This window comes from Nicotiana tabacum, chromosome 14, assembly GCF_000715075.1.
Source record: "Nicotiana tabacum cultivar K326 chromosome 14, ASM71507v2, whole genome shotgun sequence".
Classification (NCBI taxonomy): Eukaryota; Viridiplantae; Streptophyta; class Magnoliopsida; order Solanales; family Solanaceae; genus Nicotiana; species Nicotiana tabacum.
In genome coordinates this window covers 74,879,962-74,898,659 of record NC_134093.1, presented here as the reverse complement: position 1 = coordinate 74,898,659, position 18,698 = coordinate 74,879,962, and the positions used below count along the sequence as shown (strand labels likewise).

The 18,698-nt window shown below is 39.4% G+C and overlaps 2 protein-coding genes and 1 long non-coding RNA gene across 6 annotated transcripts; 1 reads left to right on the top strand and 2 right to left on the bottom strand.

Moving 5' to 3' along the window:
- Positions 1-9,395: 9,395 nt before the first annotated feature.
- LOC107814131 (uncharacterized) lies at positions 9,396-10,806 on the bottom strand. The gene is made up of 2 exons (XR_001654498.2): positions 10,697-10,806; positions 9,396-9,766 (listed from the first exon to the last, which is right to left on the bottom strand). It is a non-coding gene; the product is annotated as an uncharacterized LOC107814131 (long non-coding RNA).
- Positions 10,807-10,955: 149 nt separating this feature from the next.
- On the top strand, positions 10,956-14,626 carry LOC107814130 (ENTH domain-containing protein C794.11c-like). Of its 2 annotated transcripts, none has more exons than XM_016639466.2 (5): positions 10,956-11,094; positions 13,604-13,740; positions 13,836-13,958; positions 14,023-14,184; positions 14,255-14,626. In XM_016639466.2, the coding sequence occupies exons 2-5, from the start codon at positions 13,634-13,636 to the stop codon at positions 14,568-14,570; spliced, it is 708 nt and encodes a 235-aa protein (XP_016494952.2). In that variant the 5' UTR covers positions 10,956-11,094; positions 13,604-13,633; the 3' UTR covers positions 14,571-14,626. The 2 variants fall into 2 exon arrangements, with proteins under 2 accessions (XP_016494952.2, XP_075085766.1); XM_075229665.1 differs by lacking the exon at positions 10,956-11,094 and adding an exon at positions 13,236-13,425.
- A 31-nt stretch (positions 14,627-14,657) lies between these two features.
- On the bottom strand, positions 14,658-17,365 carry LOC107814129 (actin-like). Of its 3 annotated transcripts, none has more exons than XM_016639464.2 (5): positions 17,263-17,365; positions 16,577-16,648; positions 16,094-16,487; positions 15,055-15,668; positions 14,658-14,905 (listed from the first exon to the last, which is right to left on the bottom strand). In XM_016639464.2, exons 2-5 carry the CDS (start codon positions 16,634-16,636, stop codon positions 14,840-14,842), a joined length of 1,134 nt encoding a protein of 377 aa, XP_016494950.1. In that variant the 5' UTR covers positions 16,637-16,648; positions 17,263-17,365; the 3' UTR covers positions 14,658-14,839. The 3 variants fall into 3 exon arrangements, with proteins under 3 accessions (XP_016494950.1, XP_075085765.1, XP_075085764.1); XM_075229664.1 differs by lacking the exon at positions 17,263-17,365 and adding an exon at positions 16,944-17,175; XM_075229663.1 differs by lacking the exon at positions 17,263-17,365 and adding an exon at positions 16,743-16,898.
- Positions 17,366-18,698: the final 1,333 nt, after the last annotated feature.

Sequence of the window (18,698 nt, the reverse complement as noted above, 5' to 3'; positions counted from 1 at the left end):
AGGGCCGGTGGGAGGCCCGTGCTCACGGTGAGATTTCTCTATTGAGTGAATCAACACTTAGTTTTCTTAGTTGCATTCGTTCTCACTATTTCTTCCTTTGTAGGTCTTCCCAAAGATGTTGAAATGAGGCCCCCGTTCAGCGATGAAGACATCCTTCCCGAACCATCTGTTCCGAGGCAGGATAAAGAGAAGAAGAGAAAAAGGGCAAAAAGGAGGCTGGTGCGCAAATCCAAGGAAAGTGCCAGCGCCCGGGAGGTCCCATCGGATTTGCTCAGTTGATTGAGGGACAAGTCCGAAGAAGAAGAAGAAGCCTCCGAGCTAATGATCGCGTGAGAAGCGGTACCGAGTTGCCTCAAACCAGGGTAGCCGATGAGGAGGCAGTGGCCGAGGCCTCCGAACTAACAAAGGACGAGGCCATTTTGCCCCGAGCTAGGGAGGTCGACAAGGAGACCACGACCGGTACTTCTCGGGCTGAGGAAAATGCCCTGAAGGATGCGCTCGGGGTGATAGATCTTTCCGAGTCACCATCATTCACCGACTCCATGATAAACGAGGCCCAGATGCTAAAAGGACGCCCAAATGAGGGGCCTCAAAGGGCGGCAGATTCCTTTAACAACTTCTTCGATGGCTTCGATTCTACCACCTCGGAGGATGTCACCGGGTTAGGTGACTTACGGGTACCAAAGAAGATGCCACCTTCAGGAGCCAGCAGATTTTCTTCGAGTCCGAGATTAGTAGACCGGTTCCCAGCCCCGAGTGCAGATCCTGACCGGAAGCGGTCGATCATTATATCGATACCAGAGGATGCCCATGTTTTCTCCGCCCCCGTGGGGGTTGCCATCTATCTTCGATGCCTGGTGACCGAAGAGGATCAGGACAAAATGGACGAGGTGGAGGCCCCTATCTTTTCAACGATGCTCAATAGGCGTTGAATCGGGTAACTTCGAATGCCTTCTTATTATGTACTTAGATTAAGTTGCAAACAATCGTAATTCTTCTTTGTGTTCGCAGGCCTCGGTGCTTCATCACGAAACTTTTCTCTGATATCGGGAAGAGTTAAACCAACACGAGGCCGAGATACGGGAGCTTATTGAGAAGAGGGGTGCTTACAAGCTCCTTAGTGAGAAGCTCTAGGCCGAGTTAGAAGCGGCTCGGAAGGAACATGCCAGCCTAGTCGACCAGGTAAGACAAGCATTTGAAGTTAGTGACGATGATTCAGACACAGTGTCTAACGACCCGAACACGCAGTCTCAAAAGAAACTTGACCAGATCGAGCAGCTCCAGGTGGAGGTGGACATGGTGAAAGCTGAGGCCGAAGAATGGAAGAAAAACATAGACCGTCTGGCCTCGGAAAAGGAGACTGCCCATGCACAGTTGGCTTCGGCCGAGGTCCAGCTTTGGGCTGCAAAGGAAAAAACCTCAGTACATGCCAAAAAGATTGAGGAGCATCAGTCTCAGCTGGACTCAGCTGTCTCCAGTCAAGAAAATCTGGCCAATGATCTTGAGGCGGCCAAGTTAGAGGTTGTCGTGGTCAGGGCCGAGGCCGATGATAGGGTGGCTCAGCACAAGGCTGATGCCAAGGCGGCTCAGGACCAAGCGAGGAATATGGTGAAGCACGCGAAGTGGCAATCCCGAAGGGAGGCCCTCGAGGGAGTCCATGCTCGGGATTTTGATTTATTGGTTGAAATCGAGAATGCCAAGATATATGAAGCCAAGGCCAGGAAGCTGGCTTATCCCGAGGAGGAAGATTTCGAGGGGTCCGAAGATTCGGGTGAGTCCGATGGTGGCGAAGACCCCGTAGGAGATGATGTGGCCCCCGATGAAGACTAGGCCATTTAGGATCATTTTAGGCATTTTTGCCTTTTGTTTCTTGTATCATCTTTTTGTTGAGGCCGTTTCGGCCTTTGTAAAGAATTTGTATCGGGGCTATTCAGCTCTTGTAAAAGGAATTTTTGATATATATATATATATATATATAAGGCTTTTGTCCTTTTCACAGCTTTTGAATTTTTCCTTTCCTTTTTTATTTGTATTCGCAAAGATCGAAATGCCTTAGCACGAAATAGTTAGGTTATGTTCGAAGGTTCGAACAAACCTTGCCTTTAACATTATTTTGTTTTAAGGTATCGTGGGGATTCGGTGTTACCGAAAACTTTTCCCCAAAGTAGTTTAGGTTTATAATTTGCCGAGGGTAGCCTTTAGAATCGGTTATGAAGATTTTTTGAAGGCCTTATTTTTGTTATGGGTCTCGGACGTCTCCGAACCTTTTTTTTATATAATCGTAGTCTTTTCGAATTCGGGAAATGCCAAATAAGCTTTGTGCCCTCGGATTTTGTTATCCCGGCACGGCCGTAGCCCTTTAATTCGGGCAATGCCAAATAAGATTATGCCCCCGAGGTCTGATGTCTCGGACCGTCCGAGTTTGTTTTCGGGCGGCAGTCCCCGAGTAAGAGTGATTATTCGAACTAGGATTAAGGTGGCCCTTGGGTTTGATAACTTTAGGGGATCGTATGTAGGAAATTCTTCGAGAAATGTAAGAGAAATTTTAAAGGACAAGATGTTTATGCGCAAGGAAGAGACTTCTTTTCATTTTTGTGCATAATAGTCACACATGTATACATGCTTTATGCCAAGGTCCGAGCAGTCTATGTGGGCACGGTTCATTTGACCGTTTGGCCCTTACAATGAATTCTATCGATCGAGACCCTTCAATTTTGAAATCTTTTTCCATGCTAAAATCGATATCCGAGGGTAATGCCCCTAGTATTCGGGGTTGATCGAAGAGAGGCCATGAATGATGTTGTGATAATCAACGGCTCGTAGCCGGTCTTTAACTTTTAAGTTAGCACGATTTACTGGTTGCCTCGTTAAAAACCTTGCCGGAAAACCCATTTGGGACAAAACCGGTTCAAGGGAAAAAGAGTGCAACGCGTGCTTTCAGACCTAAAATCTCGTATCCCTTGTTGGTTACCTGCGAGCGTTAGTCTAAAATGTAAATAAAAGAAAGAACGGGGTCGTACCTTAGCAGTAATATTGCTTCAAGTGAGTTATATTCCACTTGTTCGGTAGTTGCTCGCCGTTCATTGTTCCGAGCTTATATGATCCTTTTTCCGGTGATCTCGATAATTTGGTACGATCCTTCCCAGTTCGGCCCCAATTTTCCTTCGTTAGGATTTCAGGTGCTTAGCGTGACCTTTCTTAGTATAGCAATTCGGCGCCCGAATGATTTCCACAGGTACCTTTGTGGATTTCCCTCAAAATATACTCAGTATCACCCGACCCTAGACATATTGCAAGTGGGCCATCAAATGTTCTTCTGAACAAGGTTTCGTCTTCGAACAGGCTAAATCGGGCCGCCTTTGTACGCAGGGCCCTCGACTCTTTTGGATCCGAGGGCAGTTTACCGGATCTAAGATATTCCACGTACTTATTCCTCTAGTCCCAAGTTAGGCTCATTGAGTTGATCTCAGCGTGGCCTTCTTCCCTCACTGATCTCATAAGTTGTACGACTTCTCCCGAGTTGAACTCATCGTCTTCGACCAACGACCCGAAGTTAGCGAGGGCATCGACCTCGTTGTTTTAATCCTGAGGTACGTGTTGAAAAGTCCATTCTTTGAACCGATGTAATGTCACCTGTAATTTGTCCAAATATCTTTGCATTCGTTCCTCTCTGACCTCGAATGTTCCGTTTACTTGGTTTTCCACAAGGAGGGAGTCGCACTTGGCTTCGATTACCTCTGCCCCCAAGCTCTTGGCTAGTTCAAGGCCTACAATCATGGCCTCATATTCGGCCTTGTTGTTAGTCAATTTCACAGTCTTAATAGATTGTCTAATTATATTACCTATTGGCGGCTTTAGTACGATGCCAAGTCCGGACCCTTTTGCGTTTGAGGCGCCGTCCGTGAAGAGGGTCCAGATTCCCGAGGAAGTTCCTGAGTTAACCAATAACTCTCTTTCGACCTTGGGTATCAGGGCCGGTGTAAAGTCGGCCACAAAGTCTGCCAAAATTTGAGACTTAATGGCGGTTCGAGGTCGATACTCAATATCGTACCCACTTATTTCTATGGCCCATTTGGCCAATTGGCCCGAGAGTTCGGGCTTATGCATAACGTTCCTCAATGGGTAAGTAGTTACGATCCATATGGGGTGGCATTGGAAGTACGGTTTTAGCTTCTTAGAGGCGCTTAGCAAAGCGAGCGCCAGTTTTTTCAGGTGAGGGTACCTAGTTTCGGCCTCACCTAAGGTTCTACTAACATAGTAAATTGGAAATTGCGTACCTTGTTCTTCCCGAACTAGGACTCCACTTACCGCTATCTCTGAAACTGCCAAGTACAAGTACAGTTGTTCGTCTGTCTTCAGTATGTGAAGCAGGGATGGGCTCGATAAATACCTCTTGAGTTCCTCCAAAGCTTGTTGGCATTCCGGGGTCCACGAGAAGTTGTACTTCTTTTTCAACAGTGCGAAGAATCAGTGGCTCTTATCGGACGACCTCGAAATAAATCACCCCAGGGGCGGCTATTCGCCCGGTTAACCTTTGCACGGCCTTTACATTGTCCACGACCGTGATATCTTCGATGGATTTGATTTTATCGGGATTGATTTCGATTCCCCGATTGGATATCATGAATCCGAGGAGCGTACCCGACTCAACTGCAAATGCACATTTTCTGGGTTCAGCTTCATATTGTACTGCTTCAGTATGCTGAAGGTTTCCTGCAAAATTTTTAAATGGTCCCCTGCTCGCAGGGACTTAACTAACATGTCGTCAATGTAAACTTCCATTGATTTTTCTATTTGTTCCTCGAACATCCGATTTACTAGCCGTTGGTAAGTAGCACAACATTTTTAATCCAAATGGCATTATGTTATAGCAGTATGTGTCGTGTTTAGTGATGAAGGAAGTTTTTTTCCTGATCACCAGGGTCCATCCGTATTTGGTTGTACCCAAAATAGGCATCGAGAAAACTGAGAATCTCGTGGACGGCCGTGGCATCGATCATATGGTCGATGTTGAGCAAAGGAAAAGAGTCTTTGGGGCATGGCTTATTCAAATCTTTGTAGTCTACACACATTCTTAGTTTATTCCCTTTTTTAGAGACTACCACTACGTTTGCTACCCAATCCGGGTATTTAACCTCCCGAATATACCCTATTTTAAGAAGTTTAGATACCTTATCCTTGATGAAAGCATGCTTGATCTCAGACTGGGGTCTCCTCTTCTTTTTAACCGGGTGAAATTTTGGGTCCAGGCTTAGCTTGTGAGTGGTTATCTCCGGCGGGATTCTTGTCATATCGAGGTGGGACCAAGCGAAACAATCTTCGTTAGTTATAAGAAATCGAATGCGTTTTTCCCTGAGCTCGGAGCTTAGCCCCTTGCCCAGGTATACCTTTAGATTGGGCAAGCTTTCTCGCAATATGACTTGTTCCAGCTCCTCGACCGTCGATTTAGTGGCATCGAAATCATCGGGGGCTATAAAAGATCTGGGAACCCCATAATCATCATCCTCGACTTCCTTTTGTTTGCCCAAATCTGCCGAAGATTGTATCAGTGATTGCTATTTGGTCCCGCTTTTTACCATCTGGTTTGGGCCTTTCGATGTCGAAACTGTAGATGCCGATATCACCTCCTCGACCGCGAACATTTCCTTCGCAGCTAGCTGTTCTTCGTAGACTGTTCTGACCCCATGGGGTGTTGGGAATTTCAGTGCCTGGTGTAGCGTCGAGGGCACCGCCCTCATGTTGTGGATCCATGGACTCCCGAATAAAGCGTTATACCTCATGTCCCCTTCGATCACATAAAATTTAGTCTCCTGGATGGTCCCGGCCGTATTTACTGGTAACGTTATTTCGCCTTTGGTGGTCTCACATGCCATGTTGAATCCGTTCAGAACTCGAACTGCAAGCACGATTTGGTCTTGTAGACCGAGCTGCTCCACGACCCTTGATCTAATGATGTTGGTTGAGCTACCTGGATCAATTAACACACGTTTAACCCGAATTTTATTTACGAGTACAGATATTACCAGTGCATCATTGTGGGGCTGCACGATCCCTTCCGCATCCTCGTCGTTGAAAGATAAAGTTCCCTCCGGTATGTAGTCTCGAGTTCGTTTCTCCCTAGTAATGGATACTTTGGTGCGTTTCAACATTGGCCCATGTGGTATATCAACCCCTCTGATGATCATGTTAATGACGTGTTGAGGTCCTTCTTATTCTGCCTGTTTGTTAGAATCCCTGTTCCTGAAATGATTCTTGGCTCGGTCGCTCAAGAACTCCCGAAGGTGCCCATTGTTGAATAGACGAGCTACTTCCTCTCTCAATTGTCGACAATCTTCCGTTCTGTGACCGTGAGTGCCATGATATTTGCACATCTGGTTAGGATCCCTTTGGTTTGGATCAGACTGTAGAGGTCGAGGCCATTTAGTATCTTTGATGCGCCCGATAGCTGATATAATGGCGGCAGCATCGACATTGAAGTTATATTCCGATAGCCTCGGTGCGTCTTTGGACCTGTCGAAGCCATTTTAGGTCATAAGCCCACGTCTGCTTTGACTTTGGTCATTTCTTCTTTCGTTTCTCATTGAGTTTCGCCCGGACCCGCTGCTTCTCTGATCTCCGTTATACGGCTGATACCGATCCCTGTTTGGCCTCAGTTCGCGATTGATATCTCTCTTGACTCTGTCGAGGGTTCTGACAGGATAGACTGACCCCGAAGGTGCCCCGAGTTGATCATCTTTGACTATGATTTTCGATTGTGAATTAGCGTCAATCGGATTTGCGATCGGAATTCCAACGGGATCAGCAGGCGATATCTCGGGCGCTATGTTGTTATTTTCACCTTGGTGACCGGACCCGTTGTCAACATGCAGAGGTGCTGATTGAGAGTTTGCCATTTTTGTATTTTAGCCTGGAATCAAAGACACTTCAAAGAGCAAGTATAAACCAGTGTGTGTTATGGAGATTTTTGTATCAAATAACCACTATTATCCTTAGCCCCACGTTGGGTGCCAAACTGTTTACCCTCATAATCGGATAACAATTGAATTTATATGCGGGTTTAAGGATATGTGATCTAACTTGATACAAAAATGAGAAATTAGATTTAAATTGAAATAAATGATAAAAAAAATAAATGTAAACCACGCAGGTTGAATAATCTTGGCCTTGGAGGTTGGTTACCCTCGAGTCAGATGCTGCAATCGATGCCGGAATAGAGTGATAAGATAGTAATGACTAAAAATAATAGTTTATTGCTTTGGGATACGTGTTCAATGTGTTGAATGAATTATCAGACCCCCTTTATATAGAAGAGGAGTCATACTCTAGCTACATTTCTATAAAAGGTAAAAATCTCTTAATTTGCTGATTACCGGTTCCCTGCTGATACGTGCCGAGATTCTCGCCGTAATATCCGTCCGGTCGCAGATATTTCGGTCTTTTGTTATTTATCTTCGAGCTCGTTCGAGGCTAAGGTCGACACCGGACTCAATTTTCCTCGAAGGCAGGTTTTCCGACCTCGGGTGCTAGCTCAGTGAGACTCGAGGTCGGTCTTCAGTCCGTGGTTGCCATGTTCCTAATCTACCAAGTCGAAATCGAGCTCGACTTCGACCGTATACACTACTTATGCAAGATGTTTCGTGTTCCAATGATTGAGATATCTGTTAATTGAACTGAAATACATGGATCAAAAGTTAAATCTGTTAAGCATCCCCAACATGATGTGGGAGTTGGCGCTCATGTCATTGGGCTATAGAATTGGCATCTGGAAAATCTACAGCTGAGTGCCGTTTATTTTCAGGCAAATTAATTTGGAGCAGCACCGATATGCAGTCTCAAAACTCATGATGCTTCAGCACGTTTAACACCTTTTTGCACTACATCTTATCGGCTAACAGTTTGGCTATAGTTGCCGAGTTTGTATGAGCACGATATTCTCAAGCTCAGATGTAACTCCATTCCCCAACTTTTGCCTTATGCCAACTTAAGTCTATACAGCGAGATTATCAAATACTAGCAATGGTTTCTTTAGAGACAATGTATGTCTTTGTTTACAGTGGCCATTTCCTTGTTAAGCTGGGACCTATGTTGTCCTCACCGTTTCTCCTAGTCCTTCTCGCTGTCCCTGTATTTTCTTCCTTTTGCTAGGGATCTAAGCATTGACTAATTATTTTCTGCAGCTGTGACGGCATTAATGGCCTGCATTTACGTTCTAGCGATGCTACTGGTACTAGACCTATCTAGTAGACCCAACATTTTATTTGACTTTTGAAAGGGTACTTTATGTGTGGCTTGGCTAAAAATGCTGATCTAAGAGTTCACCAGCGTCCAATGCCTCGAAATGTTCAATTTTGATGGCAAACTTGGTGATGATTATTACAAGCATTCTGCTTACTTATGTACAGCCCCATCAATTGCGGTTGGAGAACCCTATAAACCAGTCTTGGGGGCTGGTATTTCTTTTGCTTGAAGATTAACTGCTTGATACGCGTACAAGGATTGTACATTTACTCCAATTTTAACTACCCATCAGATCTAGCTTTATCCAAGGGCAAAAAAAATTAAATAAACAAAAGAAATTAATTTAGTGCCTTGATATTTCAAAGAATATAGAGGGCTGTGTGTGAAATTGAAAAACAAAAAGAAGAGAAAATCATTATGGCTTCTTGGCTTTTATTTTCTTCATTCATCATTTTTTTTGGCTTTTATGCTATTTAAATATTAATATTTTATACCTGTGAAGAATATAAAAATAAAACTTTTATCATAAATATTACTTTTTGCCAGTTGATCGAAGGGACAAAAGGTCATTTCGGGGACATCCGATAAAATGGAAGGGACAAAAGGGATATGTGTCGCGTACACAATAATTACACATGTTTGGAAACATTACATTCTTTTTATACACATTAATATAGATTTCAATTCAAAGTTTGAAAAAGATAATGCTAAGAAATTGATTTGTGCCTTTTCCTATACGAGTTCAAGATGTGCCCATATTGTAAGTGAGATAATTAATTAAAAGTTTATAAAATCACTATAATGGGGAGCACTTGTATGATCACCCCTTCTTTGCATTTTCGAAATTAAAGTGCTTAAATTACATCCAAACTATACACGATCACTATACAAAAACATATACAACTATGATCTCACTATACAAAAGATATACAACATATAATATCATTTATACAAAACATATATAATTTTAAACAACAAAGCCAGAATCTTTCAAATATTTTACTTTACTATAGTTCATGTGCACACTAGTATAAAATGTATACGCTTTTTACACATCGTAAAATAGTATATATATTTTTATACCTCGTAGAACAGTCTATACACTTTGGATACACAAAAGCGTTCGGGCTACATACATTGGGGATACACTGCAACAATGTACGATACACTTTATATACAAAAATTATACAATATATAAATGTGTATATATAATTTTTATACACTATATAAAATTCCAAATTTAGTGTGGTGCTTCGTATGTTATTGGCATAGAATGGTCAGCATATGCAACTCTTAAAACACAATCCTTTCCATCCACCTTTTCTTTTCTATCATCTGTTAGACATCCACATAGAAAACTCCACCACCCACCGCTCTGCATTGTGGCTGTCGCTGCAATGCCACCACCATCGCCACTGCACTGCCCTACTCGTACCCCTAAAAACAGATTTTCAAAAATCAGACTCGCCCATCCCTGAACCAGCCTTATCAATCCATAATTTCACCAACCAACCTAAAGAATTAAGGTCTAAAAGAGAGAAAAAGAAAAAAAGAGTGAGAATTTATACAAAAAAATAATCACAAAAAGAAGAAGAAATAGAAAAGTAAGAATGAGAAGAATAAAAAAATAAAAGGGGATGTATATACAGTTTTTATACATTATGTAAAAAGACTATACACTCATAATACACAAATACACTCGTGGTACACTCAATATAACACTTTGGATAAACACACACTCGAGATATACTCAATATACACTAAGAATGCACAGCTAACGTAGACAATTTTTATATATTACATGGCAATATATACAATTTTTATACAAAGATACAATATAATTTCGTGCATGTATAACTTTTATGTACCTGATTTATAATTCGTATACATTGTATAACTGTGTATATATAATATTTATATGAAATTGCAATACAAATACTGCTTAGCCATCCCATTAAACCCAAAACCACTACCAATACCCACTTCAAAAGATCTTCACTCATAAAATATCATTATGACCCAAAGAAGAAAAATAAGAAGAAGAAAAGAAGCAATTACTCTTACAAAAAAGAAAAACCTGCTGAGTTACCATACAATTTCATATCCTCATAAAAATTACTATAACTACCAATAAAACACCATTAGAAATACACAAAGCTTTGACTAGAAAATCTCACGACTTCTACTGCCACTCTATTATTATTCACCGTAGCTTTAATAGAATAAATTCTTTTTAAAATTTGAATTAAACTTTCTTTGAGTTTTGTCGGTACTCAAACAAGCTTTTCCAGTATGAAGTAAAAAATAAAGAAAAAGAAAATATAGATCTAAATAGAAAGATAGAGAAAGAAAAATAAAAAAATAAAAAATAAAAAGAGAAATAGCCAAAGAAAGAAAAAAATAAAGACAAAGATAGTACAAAAAAAGAAAGAGGTGAGAAAGAGGGTGAAAAAATTACCTAGGTTTAATTTGATAAAATGGAAGAGAAAGAGAATGAAATTGGTCTTGGGGAGAAAAAGTTATGCATCAAATACAATGAAAGAAAAAGAAAGAGGATAGGAATAAAGGTGGCCTTGGGAAGAGAAATACATTGGGAACAGAAGGTGGCTACAACTTGTAAATAAATTAGGTGGGAAGGTCATTTCGGGTCAATGATAAAAATATTGGCTAATACATTTTTTGAAAGGCCATACAATGTCATTTACTCAAAAAAAAGAAGTCGAGAATGAGTGGTAAACTAGAGCTGATACCTCATATCTTATGCGGCTTCTCACTAAGCTATATAAAAGTACGAAAGTTCTAGGAGTAATTGATAAAATAATACCACCAAACTGACAAGAGAGGACGGCTCATGTGGTAGGTATCCTTCACCTCTAACATTTGTGATCTTTTTAAGTTATTGAAATTATTTTTAAGAATAAAGATAATTGCTTAAAATAATGAACTAAGGTGATGTTTGGTTGGGAGAAATGGAAAAAACAATCTCCACACAAAATTTAACATTGTTAATACAATGCTTGGTTTCACTTTTCCTTTCACATTAAAGCCGGCTCTAATGTTTTGAGTGGTAAGGCTCGTGCCTTAGGCTCTCAAATTTGGAAAGCCCCATTTTAAAAAAATAATATGTTTAATGGTATTTAAAAAATAATATCTAGTACTTTTAATATAAAAGTCGAGTTTTTAATATAAAAGGAAAAAAAGCTCTTTAGATATTTAAAATAATTTGACTTAGTTAAAATGAGTAGATGAATAATTTTTCCAATGTTTTAATTTTTCACTTTTTATCCCTTCATTAGGTAACGTGTCAAACTTTTACTCTCCCTTTCTTAATTTGTCCAAGTCAATCTTTCTTTTCTTTGATCTCTTCATATTTCAGAAATCCTTACATATTTTCTGTCTTTTCCTTAAATATTCTTACTCATCTTCTTTCTCCACGATTTCATTACTCATCTTCTTTTTCTGGATTTGATTAGTTCAAGTGTTCCACAATAATTTTAAGTTTTCAATAGTTCTATACTTCTATTGCGCTATTCACTTATCTGAGATCAATAATATCTCAAGAAAGATTAAATGAGTTGGTCATATTATCAATTGAAAAGGAATTATAAGAGAAAATTGATTATAAAAAAGATGATTAATAACTTTGTATCTCAAAAAGTTAGAAGAATAGACTTCAAATAAAAACATATCTTATAACTTTCTTTTTAAAATGTAGGCATCATATTAAACTTTGGCTTTAGGCCCCGTATATCCTTGAGTCGTCCCTGTTTCACATGAAGTTAACATTATTTTATACAATGTTTCGTTCCACATGTTATTTTTCTCATAACTAATACATGCAAAAATTATGCAAGAATTTATGTATTATTATATGCGAGATAGAATATGGATTAAGAATCTGGGGACTAGTAATATAAATAAATGAAAAAATAACCTTTCATGAAGTAACCAATACTTTATTTGGTTAGAAAATAAAAGCATACTCTAAAATTTACACTATATAATAATTTTTACTACAACAGACCATACATCAAATAAATAAGAAAAACTATCAGTTATGTCAATTTATAAGTAGCTTATTGCAAAAATTGGTCAATTTATAAATATTACTAATATTAGCCAAATATTACTAATATTAGTCAAATATTACCAATTAACTATTTGTAGCTAAAACAAGGTCAAATTTTCTTTCTTTTGAGTGGGTGTTATTAGAATAGATTGAGTACATCTTAAGGAATTTGAATCTTAGTTTTGGGATGATTTGGCGGAGTTTTGAGGTGGTTTGAATTGAAAATTCGAAGTAGAAGATGAAACATGAAAAAAATAATTTGTGTATCACACTGTGTATCATTTGTGTATCACATATGTATTATATTTGTACCAAATGTGTATCACATGTATATCCATGTATATCTGTGTGTGTGATACATTGTCGCAGAAGAATTTTTTGAATTCGATTTTAACTACGAATTTTGATACTAAAAGTCTAAATGAGTCCAAATCACCTCCAATCTTCCTCAAAATTTGTATATTGACTCAGTTTTCAATGAATTTCAACCATACCCATTGAAAAATGGTCCTTTTTTGCTTAGATTTTTAGAATATTGTATATATATTTTTTGTATTTCATCGTCTTGTTTGCAACCTCATCCATAAAATTTTCTTTTCGTCTTGCATCTAATGTTGCTGATCACGCTTAAAAATATGGAATGAGATCTTTGCATATGATTCTTGGAGAGGAAGAACCTTATTTATTTGGGTTTTCAATTTTTATATGTGCCTGGTTAGTTTTGGAAAGTCTATGCTTAATGGATAGAGATTGGTAAGTTGAAACTTATTCGGGACATTTATGTAAGATTCCCAATAAATAATTCTTACATCACAATAGCAACCTATATTATAATCTTTCCATTAGAATCCCTTGAATTACTAATCCTTACATTACATTCCTTGCACTATATAACTTGCTTCTAAACGAAACGGACCGGACCATAAGGGAAATGTTGACAACACGCCTACTCTGACAACTCCTTAAATTTGCTTCTCATCTTGTACTTGTTTGCAGTGGTAAAATGGTACTATAAAGCAGTATTTCCCTCTTGTTTTGTTAACGCTGAAGGAATTAATTAATGCTGGAAAATGCAAACATAGGCAGCTGCCTGATTACATTTGACAAATGACGTTGCGGTATTTGTCTTTAGAATATCTAATTGTCAAATGTTGAGGCCTTCCTAATAGTTCCATTAGTCTCAATTACATACGCAAATCCACTTTATAGAGTAGTTGTTTGTTATGTTAATGGAGTAGTTAGTTGTATTTCCATCGACAATTTTTCTAACTATATATATATATATATATATTTCAGTTGATCGATTATCCCCATAACAAATTCGACATGGATTCTTCTCTGTTGCATGAATTCAGAAGGCAGGCTTCCTTGTTCCTCAAAGAGAAAATCAGGACTGCTCGACTGGTTCTTACAGATGTTACTCCTCCTCAACTGTAACTTTTCTTGAAAACTAACTTTCATTGGCTTATCTTTAATTTTCAGTCAGTTTCTTCTTATCATTAATTTTTGTTGATAATATATATATAAGGCTGGCAGAAAAAGCAACAAATGGAGATTTGAGTGCACCAAATATGCAAACCATGAGACTAATATCACGTGCAGCCTTTGAAGTTGATGATTATTGGAGGATTGTTGATATTCTGCATAAGAGGTTTGTATTATATTGTTTGTACTAGCCTGGATTTGGAATTCATTCATTTTAGGTATGTGCACAGATTGTCGAAATTTGAGAGAAGAAATTGGAGGTCATCTTATAAGGCTCTAATGTTATTGGAATACCTGCTAACTCATGGACCACAAAGTATTGCAGAGGAGTTTCCAAGCGATGAAGATGTTATCATACAGATGGCAAGTTTTCAATATGTTGATGAAAAAGGGTTGGTATTTATTTACACTTTGCTTTCCATTTTCTCAATATTCTATTAGCATTATATATGTGCAATGCAGGTTTAACTGGGGATTAAGTGTTAGAAATATGTCAGAGAGGATCATAAAGCTACTGGAAGACAGAAGCTACCTGAAAGAAGAGAGAGACAGAACGCGAAAAGTGACGGTTGGAATAAAAGGGTTTGGGAGTTTCTGCAAACGTCCGACCATTTCCGAGAGGTGCAATACTGACTGCCAATACAAACAAAGGCTGGGAAGTGCTCTCAATGATCCAATTAGTGATGAGAAGACATATCCCTTGAAATGGGATCACCATCCATTCTGTGATACAGAGAATAATCATAGCCAAGCTTCCTTGCTTTCCACCTCAGGATGAAATCATGTACTAGTATTACTTTTCTTTATCAATGAGATTGTTACCTCATCAAACCATCTAGCATGGTGGACGCATATAGAAATATGATTATGGAAAGTTGAAACTTCTAAATCAATAAAAATAAAAGAATAAGATCATCCAGCAATCAACTCCTTTCAATCAAACACAGAGAACAACAAATACAGAAAATAAAGCTAGAATATAAGATGCTGCATTTCTGGTCCAGCCCACAGTATGTTGCTTTCACCAACATTATCATTCTTGGAAAATCAGAAGCACTTTCTGTGAACGATTGACGGACCAGCTTCATCATACTCTGTCTTTGCTATCCACATCTGCAGGCAAACAAGACATACAAACTGCATTAGCAACTGTCTCAAGCTTCTCCATTTAAGTAATTATTAGACAGACTGACAAAACCGCTGTGACTTTTTTCTTTTAGGTAGTGGAGGGTGGGGAGGGAAGGGGGGAAGGGAAAGCAAACCTGCTGGAAGGTGCTGAGGGATGCTAAGATAGAGCCTCCAATCCAGACACTGTATTTCCTCTCTGGTGGTGCCACAACCTTAATCTTCATGCTACTTGGAGCCAAAGCAGTTATCTCTTTGCTCATTCTATCAGCAATACCGGGGAACATAGTAGAACCACCACTAAGCACTATGTTTCCGTAAAGATCCTTTCTAATATCCACGTCGCACTTCATGATAGAGTTGTATGTGGTCTCATGGATTCCTGCCGCTTCCATTCCAATCATTGAAGGTTGGAAAAGTACCTCTGGGCATCGGAAACGTTCAGCACCAATGGTGATCACTTGTCCATCAGGAAGCTCATAAGTCTTCTCGACAGAAGAGCCAGATTTTGAAGTCTCCAGTTCCTGGTCATAGTCAAGAGCGATGTAAGCAAGCTTTTCTTTCACGTCCCTCACAATTTCACGCTCAGCTGTGGTGGTGAACGAGTAACCACGCTCAGTGAGGATCTTCATCAAATGATCAGTGAGGTCACGACCTGCCAAGTCAAGACGAAGAATGGCATGTGGAAGGGCATAACCCTCATAGATGGGGACTGTATGGCTAACACCATCCCCAGAGTCCAACACGATACCTGCAGAGAGAAGAAATAATTAGTTGCAATGATCTGAAGTGCTCCTAAGTATGCAAGAAAATATGGGTCCAGTGCCCCAAATATCTGCAATAACAAGTGAATCACATAATCCCCGTGTAAGCTGACAAATGAACAGTTTCTTCCATGGTAAGTAAAGAAGTTTATAGTCAGCATTGGACATTGGTTTTTCGCAAAGGATAACAGAAAAGAGACTACTACTTTGGTACAACATCTAAGACAATCATTCTCGAAATACAAATAACAAGAACTTTGCAGTATCTGCATCAGTCCATACGAGGAAATCCCATAAGTAAATAATTGTAATCACCAAGCCCGCAAGGTCTTTTCATGGTAGCAGAATCAATAACTTGACAGCTCACATAGTAAAAACAGAATAACTTAACAAAAAAGTAAGGATTTATTACCAGTAGTACGACCACTGGCATAGAGTGAGAGGACGGCTTGGATAGCAACATACATAGCTGGAGTATTGAAAGTCTCAAACATAATTTGGGTCATCTTTTCACGGTTAGCCTTGGGGTTAAGAGGTGCTTCAGTTAGGAGGACCGGATGCTCCTCAGGGGCAACACGGAGCTCGTTGTAGAAAGTATGATGCCATATCTTCTCCATATCATCCCAATTGCTGACAATACCATGCTCAATTGGGTATTTCAAGGTTAAGATACCACGCTTTGACTGAGCTTCATCCCCTACGTAGGCATCTTTTTGACCCATGCCCACCATCACACCAGTATGGCGGGGGCGTCCGACAATGCTAGGGAATACAGCTCTTGGAGCATCATCTCCCGCAAACCCAGCCTGTATAATAAGAATTTCAATAACAATAAATCACAAGTTAACAAACATCATTAACACAATATTATAGGACAACAGAGACTTGAGCTTACCTTGACCATTCCAGTTCCATTGTCACAAACGAGTGGCTGAATATCCTCGCCGTCTGCCATCTATGGTATTTTCTACATCCAAAACTGAAGCCTCAGTACAAGATAAAAATCACCATCTATCTTGCTTCTGTATTAGAGCATTTGATGATTCAAAATAACAATTAACCTTAACAGTAATCAGCACCCAATAAAATGAGCTTTCTTAATCAAATACAAATCTATCCAGAAACCACAACTTATTCTTCTTCTCTACTAGTTTGTGCTTTATAGAGAAGAAAGCTTCACGTTATTTAGTTTTTCTCTCACAAAAGGAAAGGTGTGCACACAAGCAGGCTCAGAGGGAAGAAAACACAGAAATAGCTATTACATTGCAAAGTAATGGGGCCCGCCCGATCCAAAATTCAACTAATTGAGAGCCTTTTGCTAATAAAAGGGGGAAGAGATCCATATGTGAGTCAGAAATGCAATAAAAAAGACACAAGGTTATGAATGTCAAGCGAAGACCCATCCGAATAGCATTTCAAACTAAGTATGTATAAATATAGCTGATATCGGACCCAGATCATTTTATCTTCCTTCAACACAATAAAGCAGAAACTAATGAAACGACACAAGAAAAACGACAAGGATCAACATGTAGCTATCACAGGGACAGAAGACCAAAGGAAAATGCACAAGAATTGCACCTTTTTTTTTGGATTGGAGAGAGAAGATGTATCGCTAGGCAAAAAGGGATGTGAAATGGTGAAAAGCCTTTTTCTTTCGAGAGAGAGACATATTGGAAGACAATATATTGAAGAGGGGCAAGACATCTCAGCCGTTGGATCATGTTTACTGATACGTCGTGGGGCCCATCATTAAGTGGTCGCCACACCTCTCTTCCTCTTCTTACGCTTTTTCTCCCATTTCCTCCTTTCTTTTAGGCTGCATATCTTTCTTTTTTTTCTTTAGTAGCAGAAATTTTTATTTTATTCATGTTTTCTATTCCCCCTCCCCCTCTCCCTCCCCACTCCCATGTTTTCTATTATACACCATAGACGAGTTCGAAATTTGAGTTTTTAGAATAAACACCTTAAATATTATTTTTTTAATTTTATTTTATATGATATTCTTTTTCTTTTAATATACTTCAAAAAGAATGACATCTTCTATATTTTAAATTTTTTTATTTTTTTATTATAACTCTTATGGGTCGTTTGGTTACAAGAATGAGAAAAAATAGTTCTAAAATAAAATCTTAGAATATTTTAACTCGCGTTTAATTGGTACACACAATCCTAGCATAATTCACCATACTCAATGTGATATTACAATTCTGAGATTGTTTACCCTAAAATTGGGTAACAATTAAATTTGTACGTGATTTAAGGATATGTAATTTAATCCAATACGAGCAATTAAGAATATCAAATAAATGAGTTAGAAATGAAATAAATGTTCAAACCAGTTGCAATATTACGGCCAAGCCTGAATTATGACTGACTAATGACCTTGTCCTCGGTTGGACCCTCGATTCAAGCCCAGTCGTGAATGAAGAACAGAACAAATGAGCAAAACTTTAACAATAGCTAAAAGGAAGAAAATAAACTGGTATTGCTTTGATTCGCGTGTTACAATGTGTCCAAGAAAAGAAAAACCTCCCCTTTATATAGCAGGAGAGTTTTAATTCTAATAGAAGTCTAAAAAAGATAAAAATCTTTCTTTTCCGGTAATTGTTGATCCGCAGTCGACATCAAGCGAGATTCGCGCCGTGATATCTAGTTGAGGGCGAGTATCACTGCCCTCTATCCGCCATGCACAATCGTTCATCGTGTTTCCCGAGGTCTATAACTTATACTTGGCCCGAGGTGCGTTGCTTTACCACATCCGATGACAGATACATCGTTTGCTCCCCTTGGGCCTCGATATGAAGGGTCTCAGACTCGATTACAACTTCATGGATCCGTGTTCTCCCTTCGTTTCCTCGTCGGGAAATCAGGGTAGACTTTTATCCCCGACTTTACTCGTACACAGATAATCCCCTCGTTTACCGGAGAGTAGATTTACCGAAATGACGGGAAGCGATAAATGGACCTCGGTTCCTTTCTTTGCACGTCCCAACCGAAATGACGGGTCAATGAAA

Coding starts and splice junctions, on each gene's coding strand:
- LOC107814130 (XM_016639466.2), top strand. CDS start 13,634: ATGGATTCTTCTCTGTTGCATGAATTCAGAAGGCAGGCTTCCTTGTTC. Junction 13,741..13,835: donor GATGTTACTCCTCCTCAACT/GTAACTTTTCTT, acceptor TATATATATAAG/GCTGGCAGAAAAAGCAACAA. Junction 13,959..14,022: donor GTTGATATTCTGCATAAGAG/GTTTGTATTATA, acceptor GTATGTGCACAG/ATTGTCGAAATTTGAGAGAA.
- LOC107814129 (XM_016639464.2), bottom strand. CDS start 16,636: ATGGCAGACGGCGAGGATATTCAGCCACTCGTTTGTGACAATGGAACT. Junction 15,669..16,093: donor TGCCAGTGGTCGTACTACTG/GTAATAAATCCT, acceptor TTCTCTCTGCAG/GTATCGTGTTGGACTCTGGG. Junction 14,906..15,054: donor CCCTCAGCACCTTCCAGCAG/GTTTGCTTTCCC, acceptor GTTTGCCTGCAG/ATGTGGATAGCAAAGACAGA.